General features: G+C 45.4%; 1 protein-coding gene across 1 annotated transcript in view; it reads right to left on the bottom strand.

Annotated features, from left to right (window-relative positions):
* Positions 1–15,224, bottom strand: part of ADAMTS20 (ADAM metallopeptidase with thrombospondin type 1 motif 20) — a 249,176-nt gene extending 233,952 nt beyond the window's left edge. Inside the window, exons 1-2 of the mRNA XM_055143422.1 lie at positions 15,042–15,224; positions 14,259–14,602 (exon numbers count right to left, since the gene is read on the bottom strand). Coding sequence (XP_054999397.1) covers positions 14,259–14,602; positions 15,042–15,132 — 435 coding nt within the window. The 5' untranslated portion in view covers positions 15,133–15,224. The remainder of the gene's footprint in view (positions 1–14,258; positions 14,603–15,041) is intronic.
* Positions 15,225–18,273: the final 3,049 nt, after the last annotated feature.

Here is an 18,273-nt window from a genome sequence, read left to right as displayed (position 1 = left end):
ATATGTTAAAATATAAAGGGCATGGCATATACTTCCCAAAATACAACATATTATAGAATATTTCTTAGTATAAATTTAAATTTATTGAAAATTATTAATACATAGTACTCTTATTTAGATGAATATATCAATTTTCTCATCTTTTTTTGTTATATTTACCTTCACATTTTCCCTATCTAAATATTATAATATACTGTGGACTGGAGCAATAGCACAGCTGGTAGGGCATTTGCCTTGCAAACAGCTGACTGGGGTTTGATTCCTCCATCCCTCTGGGAGAACCCAGCAAGCTACTACTACCAGGCCTAAGCCATAAACACTGCCAGGTATGGCCCAAAAACAGAAAACAAAAACAAAAGTTTATGAGTTCAATCATTTTTTTTATTATTGTGTATCGGGTTGGGGGAAAGACAGATTGTCTTGTTTTGTATAGTGGGCTATGACCATGTATAGCTATACCTGGCTATAATTGGCTGTTCCCAGGGCTTATTCCTGGCTCTAAGATCAGGGATTACTCCTGGTGGGTTTGGAGGATCATATGTTGTTCCTGATATCAAACCAGGATCAATTTCATTCAAGGCAAACACCCCACCTGCTATACAACCTCTCCATCTCCTCATTCATCTAATTCATAAGTTGCCAAAACAAAAAGAATCACAAAATTATTTATGGATGAGAGTGCTTTATTCAGAGATACGGACATTGAATCAAAGATATGTGAGGTTGTCTCATTATGTACAAAATGAGGGTCTGATGTACGGGAAGAGAGTGAAGTTATTTGGCGACCAGGATAGACTCTATTAGGCTGCTGGTGATCACCAGAACCTATGTTCCTCTCTTCCTCCCAGGGATGACATTGTCTCTCTTCATTTTCTAGCCCTTCCCAAAGTAAGGCCAGATAACTAGTTCTTATCAATTAAAAGTGGTATGTATCACCTTTGAGCAAAGCCATTCAAGAGCCAGGGAGCCTTTCCCATGCACTACTCTGGTAATAAAATAGTACATAGCTCATAAATATTTTGACAGTTACTTTAATACTATTCCAACAGGAAGCATATTACTCTACCAACAATACCTAACAGGGGTTGACATGTAATAAATGACTTAGGAGTATGTTTTTGGAAAAAAAATGTATTTTCTTTCTTCAAGTATTTGTATGACTCAAGCTTGCTCTTTCAAGCCCAGGCTATCCCTTGACCACACATCACTCTCTGCCTGTTTCCACTCTGAAGAAGCTGATGTTCGCTCTTGAACACATATTTATTCCTCTTTTTCTCTCCCCTCACATCTTTCTAAGGAAATTTCACTCAATAAAAACTTATCTTGTGGGGAGAGATTCCAGTCAAATTGGCGGCAGCACAGCAGCAAGTGCCAGAGCTGGCAGAAGGACAGCAGCTCTCAAGGCTCTAACAACCAACGGGGTCATAAAATGTCTCCATAGGTGAATATAAGTGCACCTTAGATATTCTGTCTCAGGGAGAGTGCTATTAAATAAAACCAGCTGGTTGCCCAACACTGAGCGCTGGCCCCAGATTGGGACTTGTGAAGATGGGTTGCAGCAGAGTTTAACATGTCTGAACAGGGCTCTTCAGGTCCCAGTGGCATCACCACAGAGCACAGGTCCCAGAGTTGAGGGGGCGCCCTGAGTTCCGACCATGGGGCCCTGTCAATTCGCCACTGGCGGAGCAGCTCCACTGCCATTTCTTCCCTGAGCCGGTCTGCACCACCTGCAGCATATTATGGAGGAAAACCTCTCTGAGTATCAACTGTCTAGAGACCCAGGATGGGGACCTGGGTCCCCTGGTCAGGCTCTAGTGGCTGCAGTTCACCCTAAGTGCCCATGCTGAGAATGGTCACAGCCCTGGCCCCAGTCCTGGTCCCTGTCAGGGCCATTGCTGCCATCAGCACTGGGGCCCAGAGGTCATGGTGCCGCCAGCAGATCAACCTCGACCCACAGAGCAAGTGAATCAGCAGCTTATTGGTGCCTTCAAGCTTCATGATATTCCCACATCATCGCTGTGTCTCTAGCCAGGCTTCAACAACTCAGGACCAAGTTTACCAAGAAATTAAATGGCCAGAAATTAGTTATGAGGGAGCCATGCCAGAAACCACCCCAATTCTGCCATACAAGCTCTTTTATTGGCCTCACTTCAGAGACCCATAAATAAATCTCAAAAGAGATCAAAAGCCAAAGTTAATCTTGGACCCACACAAGGCTGAACAAACCGGGATAGACTGGAGAGAGGGCTGGACAGCCCAGCACCCACCCAGACAGAGCACCCAGCAGCTGCTTGCTAACACAATCCATGGTCGCTGATATGTCCCAGGTCAGACTCCATTGCCTGGATGAACTTCACCGAGATATTAACCTAAAAAATTAGGTATGCTTTAAGTATTTTGTGACTGAAATCTCCAGGCTTTCTTGGAATTGGGATGCACTACCTCCCCATCCACTTCCCTGTACTCTTGGAAGCACCGACAGTCACCCCCATGAACCAACTGCAGCACCACCACATAAGCTCTTCTACCAGCCTTGCTTCACAGACCCATAAATAAATCTCCAAAGAGATCAAAAACCACAGTTTGTTTCAGATCTGCGCAAGGCTGAACAGACCAGGGCAGTTTGGATGGGTGTAGGTTAGCCTGGTGCCCACCCGAACAGAGATCCCCACAGCCGCTACTTTCTACAATCCAAATTCGCCCAATGCATCCAACCAGACACTAACCATCTTGGGACAGACCTCACCAGATACTAAACTGCTGAAAATTCATACACATGGGTTTTGTGACTGAAATCTCCAGTCTTTCTTGGAATTGGGGTGGGTCACCTCCCCTCACATTCCTAGACTTCTGGAAGCCCAGGCAGTCACGACAAATGCCTTGCCCACTGTTCTATCGCTCCAGTCTGTAGCTCTAGAAATTTTAGTTACTGAAAGTCTCGGAGATCAAATAAAACACCAGTAGGATATGTTTTGCAACCAATTTTATAACTATAGGAACTCATGTTTTAAACTAAACCATTACTCTTTGAACATGTTTTCATGTACCACAATTATTTCAACTCACAAGATTCTCTAGGTCAGATACTCAAATAATGAGCATTTACACCAGATACTTTAACAGTTCCACAAGAATACAAACATGCTTTCAGGCACAGGAAAAGTTAATAGAAGTGTCTGAAAGCAGAAAAAGGACATTTCGACTAGCAGCACTTAATAAACTAAAGTATTTGTTGTCCTAGTGTCACTATTTGGTGGTCCTGAGTATGCTGAACATGACTGGCCAAGGTCATGTCCAAAGCTTCAAGGCTTTGAAATTCATCATAGTGTTTTTTTCCCTAGTTTTATATCCTAGCAATACTCCAGGAAGTAAAAGAGCATCACAGAAATTCAAAGAGATTTATTCTTGGGAGATATGATTCTCCTCTTCCAACAAAATTTTGTCTGTGAAAGAAATGCTAAACCTTGCTTGGCCTAGCAACTTAGAACCTTCTACCAAATATTTTCAATATCCTTTCTCCTCACCTGTTTCAGATTTCACTGTCCCAGCTCTCTTGACTTCTCTAATACAATCATTTCTCCTAAATAAAATCTCTGCACTTCTTAGAAACCTAGATGAGCACATACTAAAAAAGTAGAGAACATATATATCTCCTAAATATTCACTGTCATGAATGCATGAAAAATCAAAAGAGGTTGTTACAGTTCTTTCAACAAAAATATGCATATAGGAACAGCATGTGTAAAGACCTTAAATCTGGACTATATCAGATCTGATAAAATAGGAAGTTCAGAAGATAAAACTAAAGTTTTCCCAGAATAGACTAAAATTAATAAAGACACACTGGCTTCCATATCGTTATTTCCTTTTTTGAATAAATAGAGCAATGAGAATGATTGTCATCATTCCTCTAAAAGCAGTAGTGCTTGACATGCTGCAGAATAGTTCACATGAAAAACTTCAAAAAAGTCATATAGCCACTACAAGTTCACTTCACTTGTATCACTTGTTGTCCTGTTAATCTTCGATTTGCTCGAGCGTGCGCCAGTAACGTCGCCATTTGTCCCTGTCGCATGCTACTGCAGCCCAGTGATATTTGATTGCTCCAGGAAGAGCCTCAAATCATTCATTCAGGGATTTGACGAAGAAATCTGACCATCTAGTTGGTGGGCGGCCACGCGGTCTTCTGACGTCCCGTGGAATCCAGTCAGTAACAGCTCTAGTCCAGTGGTCATCTCTGAATTGCATTACATGTCCAGCCCATCTGATTTCTGATGCCTTGGCAAACGAGAGTGTCCTTGATTCTTGACCATCAAAGGAGGTCAGAACTCCAATTCCTTCTCTCACTTGAGTGAGATGTGATACTCCTAGCATAGCTCTTTCAATTCCTCTTTGGGATACCCCAGTAGCACTCTCATGCTGTTTGCGTAGGGCCCACGTCTCTGAGGAATATTTTAGTGCAGGAAAAATGGTGGAATCAAAAAGATGTGCCCAGAGTCAGAGGTTCTTCATCCTCTTAACCACTTCTTCGACGCTCTTGAAGGCATTCCATGCTGCTCTCTTCCTCCTGCGCAGTTCTGGCACCAAGTCATTCCTCATGTTGATTTCTCGACCCAGGTACACATAGCTGCTGCATTCAGAGATCTTCATTCCATTGAGAGCAAATGGAGCTTCAGGGACTAGTTCATTTTTCATGAGCATCGCCTTGTTGAGATTCAGCTATAATCCGACCTTTCCACACTTGTGGTCGAAGTCGGCCAGCATTTGTGCCGCTTGGCTAATGTTTGGTGTTATGAGAACGATGTCATCAGCAAATCGGAGGTGGTGTAATTGCCGACCGTCTATCTTCACTCCATTCCTTCCCATTCCAGTCGTCGCATGACTGCCATTCTCGAGGGCGGCACTGAAGAGTTTTGGTGAAATGGTATCTCCCTGCCGCACCCCTCTCTTTACATCAATGATCACTTCCTTATAGAATGGTGAGATCCTGGTGGTGAATCAACAATACAGCTCGAGGAGGATTTTGATACACTGAGTTTGAACTCCCTGTTTGGCTAGGGCTTCCATGACCACTTCAGTCTTAACAGAATCGAAGGCCTTCTTAAAGTCGATGAACGTTAGACAGAGCGGCATCTTGAACTCTCGTGAAACTTCAACAAGTTTGGTCACTGTGTGGATATGGTCTATCATGCTGAATCCCCTTCGGAACCCAGCTTGCTCACATAGTTGTCCTTCGTCTAGTGTTCTGCCTATTCTATTCAGGATGACACGAGTGAACAACTTGTAGACGACAGACAGCAGGCAGATTGGGCGATAAGTTGCCGATGTCGTGGATGTCTCCCTTCTTGTACAGTAGAACGGTCCTACTGGTTTTCCACTGAGACGGAAACTTGCATTCAGACAGATAACATGTAAAGTGCCAAGCCAATGTATTGACGAGTACTGGCAGCAGATTCTTCAGGTGTTCGGGTCTGACCTTGTCCGGACCAGGTGCTGTACGCGTCTTTACCAACAAAACGTCATGTTGGATTTCAGAAGGGAGGACGTTGGGAAAGACATATCCATTTCATGGAATTTGGTATGTGGGCAGGTGGACATGGCTGTCAAAGAGATCCGAGTAGAAATCGTGAATAATCCTCTCCATTGCCTTTCTGGAAGATGTGATAGATCCATCAGAACGTCGGAGGGCAGTCATCTTGGTTTTGTAGTTGGTGAAGGACAGGCGAGTGTTGAAAATACTTTTCCCAGCTTCTGCCACATCGACCAACACTGCTGCTCTTCTCTCTTTGAGGTCTTCCTTTATCGCATCTCTGCACAGCTTTGTTAGCTTGTGGTTGCCTGAGGCTCACGCTAAACCACGTTGATGAATGAGCTCGAGAGTTTCCAAAGACAGGCATCTGTGGTTTTCTCACTCTTGGCATTCTTCGCACAGTCATGGAGGTGCTGAACCAGTCGATCATATTCCTCATCAATGTTGTCAAGGACGGCATCTTCCCACATTGCTGCAATAGTGCCAAAGAGCTCCCAGTTGGTGGTCATTCTGGGAGTTGCCTTCTTAGACTTAAATTTTGCAGACCTTTCTCCCCGCTCTGTGAAGTAGAATTTTGCACAAAGAAGATGGTGGTCTGATCCCATTTGGAATGTTGGGACAACAGCGACATCAGTCAGGCAAAACCTTCGATTGAATATGATGTGGTCAATTTCATTGTGGAACTGTCCACCAGGAGACTCCCATGTCTGGCGTTTAGATTTGGCCTTCTGGAACTGTGAGTTACCATGAATGGTCTTGGTCGACACGATGAATTCAGACAGTCTCTCACCCTGATCGTTCCATTCTAGGCCATGGGTCCCAATGTGGAGTTCTTCAGGCGACCTTCTTGGACCTATCTTGGCATTAAAATCACCAATAATGATCTTGTAGAAGGTGTGGTTTTCTTTATAGAACTTCTCCAGTTCCACGTAGAACCTCTCAATTTCTTCTTCATCGTAGTTGGATGTTGGTGCGTAGACGATGAAGATAGAGACTGCAGGCAGTGAGCCATATCTATTCAAGAGTAATCATCCAGTTCGGGTTGTTAGGCATTCGAATGAATCAATGCTCATAGCCAAGTTCATGTTGACAAGGACACCGACACCACCGACGCCTGTGTTGTCGCATGTGCCGAGAAACAATTCTTCTCCAATGTCGAAAATATCATAATGTGATTGATGTCTTCTCGTTTCAGTCAGACCAATGATGTTGTACTTGATCGTCTGCACTTGCACCATCAGGTCCTCGATGGATGCTTCTGATGCCAGTGTACATGCGTTGAAAGTACAGACAATCATATTAGTCTTTCTTCGTTTTGGCAATCTAGTTCATCCCTGAAATCTTTTCAGCCTCTCCTTGCTCATCTTTCTTAACACTGCCGTATTGGGGGCTCTTTCGGTGTCAGGTAAATGAGGCTAATTGTTGTTACTGTTGTTGGCATATCGAATATACCACGGGTAGCTTGCTTGGCTCTGTCGTGCGGGCAGGATACTCTCAGTAGCTTGCCGGGCTCTCCGAGAGGGATAGAGGCTTTTAGGGCGACCTCCAATCGCCTTTAGAGATGTTATCATGGTTCACACCATATTTGAACCCCATCAAATGTGGTGCAGGAATAATGAGTATTAAGTGTCTTATCCACTACCCGGCCACTGCCACGCTTCAGACCACTCTCCGAACCACGCAACACACCACACACACCATAAGACTACAAGTTATCCCAAAGAATACTGAATGTACCAGATGCAACGCTGGGTTTTATGACATCTGGAAACTGTTCCTTTCAGGTGAAAATATTACATTGCTTCAAATACCACCAATAAAAGGAGAAGTTAACAGTCTAGGTGGTCAGGTTAATCCCTGAGGAGCTTTTGGAGAGGTAACACACTGTGTGATGAAAAAGGGTAGCAGAAGAGTCCTAAGAGATAGCAGGAATATCCTCTGTATAATACACATGTGCCTTTCTGAGAATGATACACAAAAATATGCCACCTTATATATTGGTCTCTATTTTGGCAAGGATTTTTGTAATCTAAGTTATAAAACAATATGACCATTAGAAAATTAAGTTGAATGGAGATATACATGAACTATACATTCTATGATAGTCTACAAATATACTTAAATGTTATCAATGAAATAAAAGGTCTGATTAGCCATCTTATTTCTTATAACTGTACGATTCAGTCCCATTTTCATTTCTACCATGGATTTTAGAAATTTATAAACACCTTTATTCAGGAATATTTAAACTGTGTGGTAAAAACACTAAAGAGAAAGAAAAATTATAGAAAATGCAAGATTAGAAAAAAAGATAAACACACATAATAATGACTATTTTTGTTAGAGCACATGCTTTGCATACAGAAAGCACCCAAGTTCTGTTCCTGACAGAGCCTGGTTGTGCACGAGTGACCCCTGAATACTGAGCTATGAGAGACCTCTCAGTACCTAGACATAGCCCCAAATTTTTTAAAAACGGAATCTTTCTGGTATCCCTTAACACTCCCTGATCTGTGATCACAAAACACTATCTCCCTGTTCTTCTGCGAGCCTAGCAGTTATGCCTCTGTAAGTTCCTTAATGTTAGGCCATGATCCAGAGACTCACAAATAAATCTCGAAAGAGAGCCACAAACTGCAGAAATGCCTCTAAACCCAGTGCCAGGCTGAATACACCCAGGCACCTTGGAGAAAGGTGAATGAGCCCAGCACCCGCCCCAACAGAGCCACAGCAGCCGAAAACACCCAGAACTCAATTGCCGCCATGCTCACAGCCAATCTCCACACAGGCTCAGGACAAGCCCCTCACACATAACAGTGAACCTGCTGAAAAACTCAGATATGTGGGTTTTGTGACCAAAATGTCCGGGCTCACACAGAGTTAAGAATGGACAACCTCCCCCATCTCCCTGTTCTTCTGTGAGCCCGGCAGTCACACCTATGGACTGCCTCTGGCACCAAATAAGCTCTTAATGGCCATAAACCAGAGGAAGAGAGTCACCAACTGCAGAGATACCTCTGAAGCCCAAAGTCACCATCCAGTTAAAAATTTGACCCCAACTCAATCACCCTATTAAAACTTCTAGAATTCCTGAGCATGGGGCCTCAACACCTCATAATCTATGCCATTGATATACCACAAGTAGCACACCACATTTGATGGGGTATAAAGTAGAAGACAACTGATCTCAATCAAATATATAAACGTACAGCAAACAAGGCTCAACCTGTAACATGCTGGTAACCTCTTATACAAGGGTTTAATGGCTCCAAGATGAGATGCAACAATTTTCACACACTTCCCTCTAAGGAAAACTTCTTGGGTCATTTTTAGGGGATTATTCATAACAAGCAATACAAAATAAGTTATTTGGGATCTGCCTTTGGGGCAGGCTTGGGTGGTGGGAAAATTCTAAATAATGGCGGTGAAAGGTTTGTAATGTTGCTGCGATTGGTGTTGGAATACTGAATGTAATAAATTATTGTGAACGTTATAAAAATAAAAATAAATAAAATTAAACAATACTAGCCACGATTTAGTAATACAGCACAAGAAACATGTATAATTACATTCACTGTATCACTGTCACTGTCATCCCATTGCTCATCAATTTGTTTGAGCGGGCACCAGTAACGTCTCTCTCCATTGTGAGACTTGTTACTGTTTTTGGCATATCAAATATGCCATGGGTAGCTTGCCAGGCTCTGCCATGCGGGTGAGATACTCTTGGTAGCTTGCTAGGCTCTCCGAGAGAGATGGAGGAATTGAACCCGGGTCGACTGCATGCAAGGCAAATGCCCTACCCACTGTGCTATTACTCCAGCCTATAATTACTATTAAAAGTGGAAAGAAAGTCCATAAGTTTAAAAATACAAAAGTATTTAAAATATTAGAGTTCACATATCTGAGATTAACGCAGTACCAATAACTAAATGTAATCAATAAATATTTGCTATGCCATTTTTTAATGGTTGTATGTATAGGAACAAATAACATTTAAATAATATTTGAATTTTTACTTCAAAGAGTCACATTCCTCCACCATAAGAGAAAAAGAAAGTTGGATGCTACCACAAAGGGGAAGACTGAATGATCCAAGTAAATGAGATGTGAATGGGAAAACTCAATAAAGTCCAAGAAGAGTAATGGAGGTGGGGGGAAATGGATATAAAAAAGGCATGTGTACTAACTACTTCACTGGGAGTTGTTTCTGGAGACAGAAGGTGTGATATATTGGGGAACTGCCAAGGGAAGTGCTGCAGCATGTTATATGAAATTCAGAGATTCTGAAGGGCTTCCATACACATACTAAAATTAGATGTGAGTGGCAAAGAAAAGGACCTGAGTCCCCTTGATTTTCAAAAGCTATGTGGGGTTAAGCTCTTTGAAGGGTCTGGAAGATTACCAGTGTCATCACCAAATCACCTTAAAAGGGCAGGGTAATTTGACAGGAACAAAGTGACCTTAAGTCTAAGAACTACACAATATGTGAGCCAAACAAGAAATCAAATGGAATCAGAGGGATATGCAGTGACACTGAGAGTTCCAGGGGTACAAGTCAGCAAACAAGACCAGTGAGCTCCAAAAGAGCAAAGAGAAGAAAGTCCTTTTCAGTCCCAGAATTCAACTGTTGGTACCAGGAGGGTACAGGAACATCAGAAACTACAAGATAGTTCTATTTCTCTACTTTCTCCCAAACAATACAAACACCTTAGAACATTCTACAGCCTTGTGTATGGCCAATTTTCATCAACGGTCAACAGATGCTTGAAGGCAGAAAAAAAATTAAGATTTCTTTTAACATACTCATGAAAAGCATTTGATAAAGTCTAATTATCCACTCCTGATTAAAAACAAAACTAAATGCAAAAGAAACTTAAAAAGAACTTTCCGTTTTTATTTAGACTGGCTTTTAAAATCCTTTAGTAAACCTCAACTTTAGTGTACAGTGGAGTGACAGATGTAAGAGCTAAATCATCACAGACAATAGATGGTAATATAGGTTAATCAGAAAATAAGTAGGAGTAGGATCAAAAGATTAACATAATTCACTCCCTCAGCTTTGCAGCAGGAAAATATATCTATGCAAACAACTCAAATGGTCCAGGTTGTAGGTACAAAAATATTTTATCTGAACCTAAAGATTAAATTCTAATCTGAGAATAACAATAAAAGTTATAATGACAAAGACTCTTAAAATCTATATTACGAGAGGCACCGACCCCTCTTGCCGCTGCTGAGATGTGACCCCGGGGGCCGCACACACGCAGCTGCACGAGCGTGAATCCAGACCCAGCTGAACCAAATACAACATGGGCAGCTACTTGCAGAATGTCTCCAGCCTGAGAACCAAGCCGCGACCCCATGCCCGCCCAGGAGGGGAAAAGTATTTCTCTCTCTCGCCTGTCCCTTCCCGGGGATGAAGGGCATGGGGACGCCATATTATGATGTCCACAGATGGGATTATACGACAAAAACTGCAGCAAAAGGACGCGAGGGTGCTCTTGGGAAGGTGGGAGGCACCGGCCCCTCCTGCCGCTGCTGAGATGTGACCCCAGGGGCTGCAGGCAGTGCGGCCCCTCCGCAGCCGCACGAGTGTGAATCCAGACCCAGCTGAACCAAATTCAACATGAGCAGCTACTTGCAGAATGTCTCCAGCCTGAGAACCAAGCCGCGACCCCATGCCCACCCAGGAGGGGAAAGGTATTTCCCTCTCTCTCACCTGTCCCTTCCCGGGGATGAAGGGCCTGGGGACCGCCATATTATGACGACCACAGATGGGGTTTACAAGCTTGCAATGATCCAATATCCGGAAGAAATCTCCCTGGACTTAGTTTTTAATGTACAGAAATCCAAAACCGCAGTAGCGGCCGTGCAACCTCATTTCCCTTCACAACAGGTCTGACTCTAGTGGGGTGCTCCTAACAATACTGGTGAGGATTGTGTTGAAATACTGAATGTAACCAAAGTAAATAGAAAGTAAAGTGAAAGTTATCAGTTACAAGGGGGGGTGAGGGGGTGGGCGGGATGGGAGGCGTACTTTGTTGTTTTTTTTTTAGGTGGTGGGATATGGGCACTGGTGAAGGGATGGTTGTTTCAGCATTGTATGACTAAGACTTAAGCCTGAAATCATTGTAATTTTCCACATAGTGATTCAATAAAATAAAATTTAAAAAAAATCTATATTCCACTCTTTTATTAACTGTTATTCCAAAGAAAGTTCATGATATCAAAAGTTCCTGAGAGCAAAGAAAGTTCATGATAGTAAAAGCCAAAAACACAATCATAAATACATAGCTAATACTTTCTGCTTAAGTGCTAAAATTACAAAAAAGAAAAATCAAATGTCATCAATCTCATTAATTTAATAATTTAGGTTTATAATTGGTCATGATCACACTACAAATAAAAGAAATTCTTAGATTCTGGAATAGCTAACCATTCACTGTATTACTGAAATTTTTTGTTTTATCAATATAGTATTATTTTCTTCCCTCTCTCAAACTCTGAGTCAACCATCTTCCCCAGCCTGCCTGAGGAACATACAAGGCAGAAAATACATGGGAGAAATAGTTACTAGAAATGAAGTGTGCACCTTCACATAATGACAAAGATGAAAAAAGGAGTCTCATGGCTTCCTTAAAGGCAATGCCTAGAATGATATAAAATAGTTCTTGCTTGATAGAAAAGTTCCTGCATAATCAATTATGAGGCTTCCAAACAGAGTCCCAATTCCAGCCCCAGTCCTAGTCACCCCTACTGTAACAGCCCTAGCCCCAATGAACTTGGCTGCTGTGTAAATGTCCCTAGAAATGGCACTGGTTTGAAGCTATGATTAGGAAGAAGTAAGGTCAGGGGATACCAGGCTGCCAAGCTGCTGAGGTGTTAGTCTCTCTGATTATTTCAGCACACAGCAGACAGTGCTTTGCCAAGGAACTGAGAACTACTCCTGACCAAAGAAGGGGTGGAGACAAATTTGGCACAGGCAAGCACTTTTCGGGGAGATGGATTTGAGGTAGGAAAGCTGCTCTCAGAGAAGAAAAGACAGAGAATCCTAAAAGTTTCTATCTCAATCATGACTAATATCCTCAATGTAGTTTTAGAAATATGAGGAAATTAGGATAAAAATGAGTTATACAGATATAAGTTTTAGTGTTAAATTAAAATGCTTGAAATTTATATTAAACTGGATATCAATAAACTATCAAAAAGAAAGTGCATGTATAAAAATTCATGACAACTTAATTAAAATTGACAGTGATAGGAACAGATAAAACTCCTAAAATCTAAAACCTTTCAAGTGTTTCTTATTTTCAAATCATAACCACCAACATAATCAAACGGTATGAGCAAAAAAATATAAAAATCGCTCAGAATTGTTTCTCATCTGGAATGTTTCCCTGCCATGACAAATAGTCAACGTATTGGACCTGAACTTGAAAGGAAAGTTACATTTTCTCTAGCATCGTTATTTCCACTAACATTTATCCAATACTTAACATTTCCTTCAACTATTATTGCGGTTAAAACCATAAACATCGTAGCTCTGTTACCAATAAAAAAATTACTTTCTCATATAGGTTGTTTGTACTCAGTGCCACTCCATGTATAGTAATAAACACAACCCCTTCCCCTTAGGCTGTATTTAATGTATTATGTAGAGAACATCACCTACTAGTTAAGAAATATTTTGATTAATGTCAGTGTTTTTAAAAAGTCAATTAAATCACTTCTATGTTATTTTATTTTTTTGCTTTTTGGGTCACACCTGGCAATGCACAGGGGTTAGTCGTGGCTCTGCACTCAGGAATCATCCCTGGCGGTGCTCAGAGGACCATACGGGATGCTGGGAATCGAACCCAGGTCAGCCACATGCAAGGCAAACACCCTACTTGCTGTACTATTGCTCCACCCATCTATGTTATTTTAGATGCTTAAAAATTATGCCTAGATTTTTGGTTCCCCAGAAGGCTGAAGGAAAAAGAAAATGATTTAGACGAGTTTTGAAGGGAGAGAAACAAATGAAAGTCTTTCACTATGTCATTGCATTTCTTCTCTCCACAGTAAAGTTTACTTTTATAACTCCAATGATCATTTTTACTTATTGGCACTAGATCCTTGGAGACTGCTGCCCCTTTTTGTTTGGTAGGTTGGGGACAGGTGGGGTGAGCACAGGACTTAGTCCTGACTGGAGAGGCTAGAGGGACCACATAGGCTGCAGTCATGGAGCCCAGTCAGCCCTGTGTATGACAGAAGCCCTGCCCACTGCACCATCTCCCCAGCCCCCGCCTTGTATTTGTAAGTACAAAGAGTTTCAAACAGATCCAACATTTTCCTATTGCACCCGGTGACCATGAATTAATGATCACCCCTAAACCATTTATCAAAACCAATTTCTTCTGGTCAAACCTATTCATTTTACATTCATCCTTTTTATTTTCTAAATGAAAAGTAAAAGGCAATTTTAAAGAAATTTAGGGGACTTCTGGGATTCTTACTCAGTAGGTGGTCCGGAATGGGTGTTTCTGAACAAAAACACTGGTTGGACTCACAATCCCCTCACAATCCCCTCAGCGTCCTGACTCAAACGCCCAGTACCTGACTGACACTTCCCAGAAACTCCCCACACAGGGCTCGACGGCCCCGGCCGCAGAGGCCGTGGCCAGGGGCCCGGCTGGGGTCTCCCTCCGGGGCCACCCTGACCTCGCCCACCCGCGCGGGCGCTCACCAGGCCCCCGCAGACGCTGAAGACGGCCGTGAGCTCCTCCTGCGCGTTGACGCGGCCGCGGTAGAAGCAGTGGCGCAGGTCGGCGGGCGGCTCGGGCCCCGGCGCCCCCAGGTGCTCCTCCGAGAAGGAGGCGGCCAGGAAGGCTGCGTCCGCGCTCAGGCTCAGCTGGAAGAGCTGCCCGAAGGCGCCGATGCGGTAGTGGGTCCGCGCGGGCGCGGGCTCGGGCGCCACCGCGCTGCGCCGCCGCCGGCTGAAGTGGAGGCTCGCGGGGAAGACTTCGCCGAACTCGTTGACGCGCGCGGGGGTCACCACTTCGTACGAGGCCAGCGTCCTCACCAGCGCCTCTGCCAACACAAAGAGCCGCCGTGGGCAGCCGCCCCCCGCCGCCCGCGGACGCGCGCGGGCTGCAGTGCGCGACGCCCGGGAGGCTTCACCGACGCCCGCGGTCCGGCGTCCGCGACGCCCTGGCGCGCCAGAGGCCGACGCGGGCACGTGTGGCCCGAGACCCGCGCGCCCCGCGCGCCGCAAGCCCCCTCACCGCGCCTCACGCCCCCTCGCCTCACGCCCCCCCACTGCTCCTCACGCCCCCGCGCCTCACACTGCGCCTCACACTGCACCTCACACCCCCGCGAGCCCCGCGCCTCACGCCCCCACGCGCCCAGCTCACTGCGCCTCACGCCCCCGCGCGCCTCTCGGCTTCCCGCGCGCGGGGCCTCGAACCCCTGCCCGGCTCCGCGCTGCGCCCGTCTGACGGCGCCGCCCGCGGGCGCCCGCCGCCAGTACCTTGTCGGGGGTGCCAGCGGACTTCCCACGAGCCGCCGACCAGGAGCGCGAGCGGCCAGAGCAGCCCCGGCAGCCACCCGGCCGCCCGCATGACTCCGCCCGCGCGGCGCCTCAGCAGCCCTGAGCGCCGCAGCCCGCGCGCCGCGCCCGCCCGCCTCGCCACACCGACGGCCGCCGCCCCCAGAGCCGCGGCCGCATCGCCCTGCAGCTCGGCAGCTCCCGGCGCCCGCGGCCGCCTCGGCGCGTCTCCTCAGCTCGCGCTCAGCGGGCGCGCGGAGACGACCGGACGCCGCGGGAGCCCGAAGCCCGCGGCCGGCCGGGCCGGGAGAGCCCGCCCCCCGCCCCACGCTGGCCAATGGGCGCGAGGCGCCTCCCGCGCGCAGCCCCCAGCCCCGGCTCCCGGCAGCCAACCGGACGCTGGCCCCGGGCCGGGAAAGAGCAGAAGCAGCGTTGGTCCGAGCCGTGAGATCGGGACGCAAAGAGGTGGTGGACGCGTGAGGCTTTACTTCAGGTGAAAGGAGAGGCACCAAGTGGCATCAAGTGGCAAAATTTTGTTATGTGTGTTACGCTGGTTCCAGATTTCTCCAGCGGAGTGAAACAAGCAACAGAGGAAAGTCCTGGGCAGGGCACTCTGCCTGTGAGGGGCGAGGCCTGGGCGCGTGCGTGCTGTAGGTGCGGAGGAGAAGCCGGGATTGCAGTCAGGGGCCACTTCGAATGAAGATTTCTAGCAATTATCTAAATTGACTCTAGAAAGGAAATATCTGGTTTTCCAAAGTTCCAGTAACATTTCATTTTTACTTTGCGATGTTCATTTTTGTATTTGATTTTGTACGGCGCCCTTCCCCCACGTAATGCTAACACTGCGTCCTAGAAAGCTGAAGTCTGCCCCTCTTTGAGGACCATTGTTTTTGAGTGTTAATAGTAATTTCCCTTAGTTTAAATTATGACACCACATGTCCTCAGTTATCCTTCTCAATTATTGTGGCTATAACCCAGTGGTGTCTGTTAAAATGTGCAAACATTAGTGATAGAGAACAGTCATTTTAGAATTGACTTTCTCCTTTTGCAAATCTACCTGTTTGTTTTTCAGGTTCCAGAATTGCTTCCTTACAAAAGAAAGAAAAAAACAAAAGTGAAGGGAGTGAACAAGTTGACTTGAAATCCAACAAAAGAAAAAAAGAATCTAGAAAGCAAAAGAATCTCCGGCCCAATCTTCACAACCACGAAGGAGTATACAGTTTCTGGCTGCCCTACTCTAATCTCTTAACCCTGAAGTTTGTTGGTTCTATTGCTTTCAGTCACATGAAATAACATGCGCTCTGTAACATAGATTACTAGACTACACCCACAGCTCTATGGCTTTAAAGTTATTAATCTTTTACCTTGCCCCTCTCTTTTTGGTTTTATTTTTATAATAACTTAGGAAAAGAAACATTAAGTGTGATGCTCACACACTTTGGCTTCAGTGCTCACACACACTTTGTTGACAGGCAACAGAGTACTTTGCTGAGGTATGGGGATCCCAAACAGTAAAATCACTCAAATCTTACTCAGCCTCTCATCTGACTTGTAGGCACTCTACCACTGAGCTGTGTCAGAATCCCACATCTTTCTTCTTAGTTTTTTTTTTTTTCAGTACAGTATGATTTACAGCTGTGAAACTCAAAGCTAAACTCAAACCTAATTTTTTGGGAAGCTTTTTCTTTATTTGCTCCTTTTTTGAGAATTTCTATTTTTGGATTCTATTGCTGATAATCTGAGACTTTGCCCCGGGATAAGAGACTCTTACCCCTGCAGCTGGCTGTCTTCATTGGGGCCCCTTGGAGGGGGCGGGTTGAATTTCTCTCCCTGTCCTGAGCAGAGGCCTGGCAGCTAAAGAGCTCGGGATCCCAGCCACAGCCATGCTCAATGCCACTCACCACATGCTCGGACAAAGCCTCACACATGAAGGAACCAGCAGAGGAACCCAGGTGTGAGGAACCTAGGGCTGAGATCTCCAATACTGCTCGGATCAGAACTGGGCCTCTTCCACCCAGATCCCCCATTTTCCAGTAGCTAGGCAGTCACACCCAGAGAGTTCCCCTGGCACCATGTAATCCCATCAATGGCCAATATCTAGAGACTATAAAACCAAGCTCCGGAAGCAAATGCAGCCGCTCAACCTCTTATAGCCTAGTTCTCCCTCACGGAGAACCTGGCAAACTACCAAGAGTTTTCTGCCCACACAAGAGAGCCTGGCAAGCTCCCTGTGGCATTTTCATATGCCCAAAACAGTAACAATGATGGATCTCATTCCCCTGATTCTGAAGAACCTCTAATGCTGAACAATTGGGAAGGATGAGTAAAGAGGGCTGCTAAAATCTCAGGGTTAGGACAAATGGAGACTTTACTGAGCCCACTCGAGCAAATTGACGATCAACGGCATGACAGTGATACAGTAATGTCAATTACATTACAGTTTAAATTCATCTTTATAGTAAGGGCCATGACTCTGTGTCACTCTCGTCCAGGAGCTTGCTTTTCTTACTGGAACCCGAGCGCCTGGCTGTCTTCCCCGGGCCCTCGAGGGGATGGGCTCCAGCTTCCCTCCCTACCCCGAGCAGAGTTCCCAGTGGCCAATGACATCCAGAGCCTAGCCACAGCCATGCTCAAGGCCCTCTCCACACGTTCGGATGAGCCTCACGCATGAAGGTACTGGCAGAGGAACCCAGGTGTGTGGGACCCGAGATTGAGACTTCCAAGCCTACTCAGATCAGGACTGGGCCTCTTCTGCCCAAATTTCCCATTTTCCAGTAGCTAGGCGGTCACACCCAGGGACTGCCCCCGGCGCCCGTGTAATCCATCCCATCATCGGCCAGAGACTTAAAAGCAAGCTCTCAAAAGCGCATGGCCATGAAGCAGCTGCGCTATATCTTATAGCCTACTTCTCCCTCTGGGAGAAACTGGCAAGCTACCGAAAGTTTCCTGCCCACATGGAAGAGCTTCACAAACTCCCCATGGTGTATTCATATGCCAAAACCAGTAACAAGCTGTGTCTCATTCTCCTGACCCTGAAGGAGCTTCCAATGGGGCATCGTTGGGAAGGACGAGTAGAGAGAGGCTTCTAAAAACTCAGGGGTAGAACAAATGGAGACATTATTGAGACTGCTCGAGAAATTTGATGATCAATGGGATGATGATGATGATGGTGATGATGATGATGATGATGATGATGATGATAAGTAAGGACCAT

Source organism: Sorex araneus, chromosome 6, assembly GCF_027595985.1.
Source record: "Sorex araneus isolate mSorAra2 chromosome 6, mSorAra2.pri, whole genome shotgun sequence".
NCBI classification, from domain to species: domain Eukaryota; kingdom Metazoa; phylum Chordata; class Mammalia; order Eulipotyphla; family Soricidae; genus Sorex; species Sorex araneus.
The sequence above is the reverse complement of the archived record's forward strand: the minus strand, read 5'-3'. Positions and strand labels throughout refer to the sequence as shown.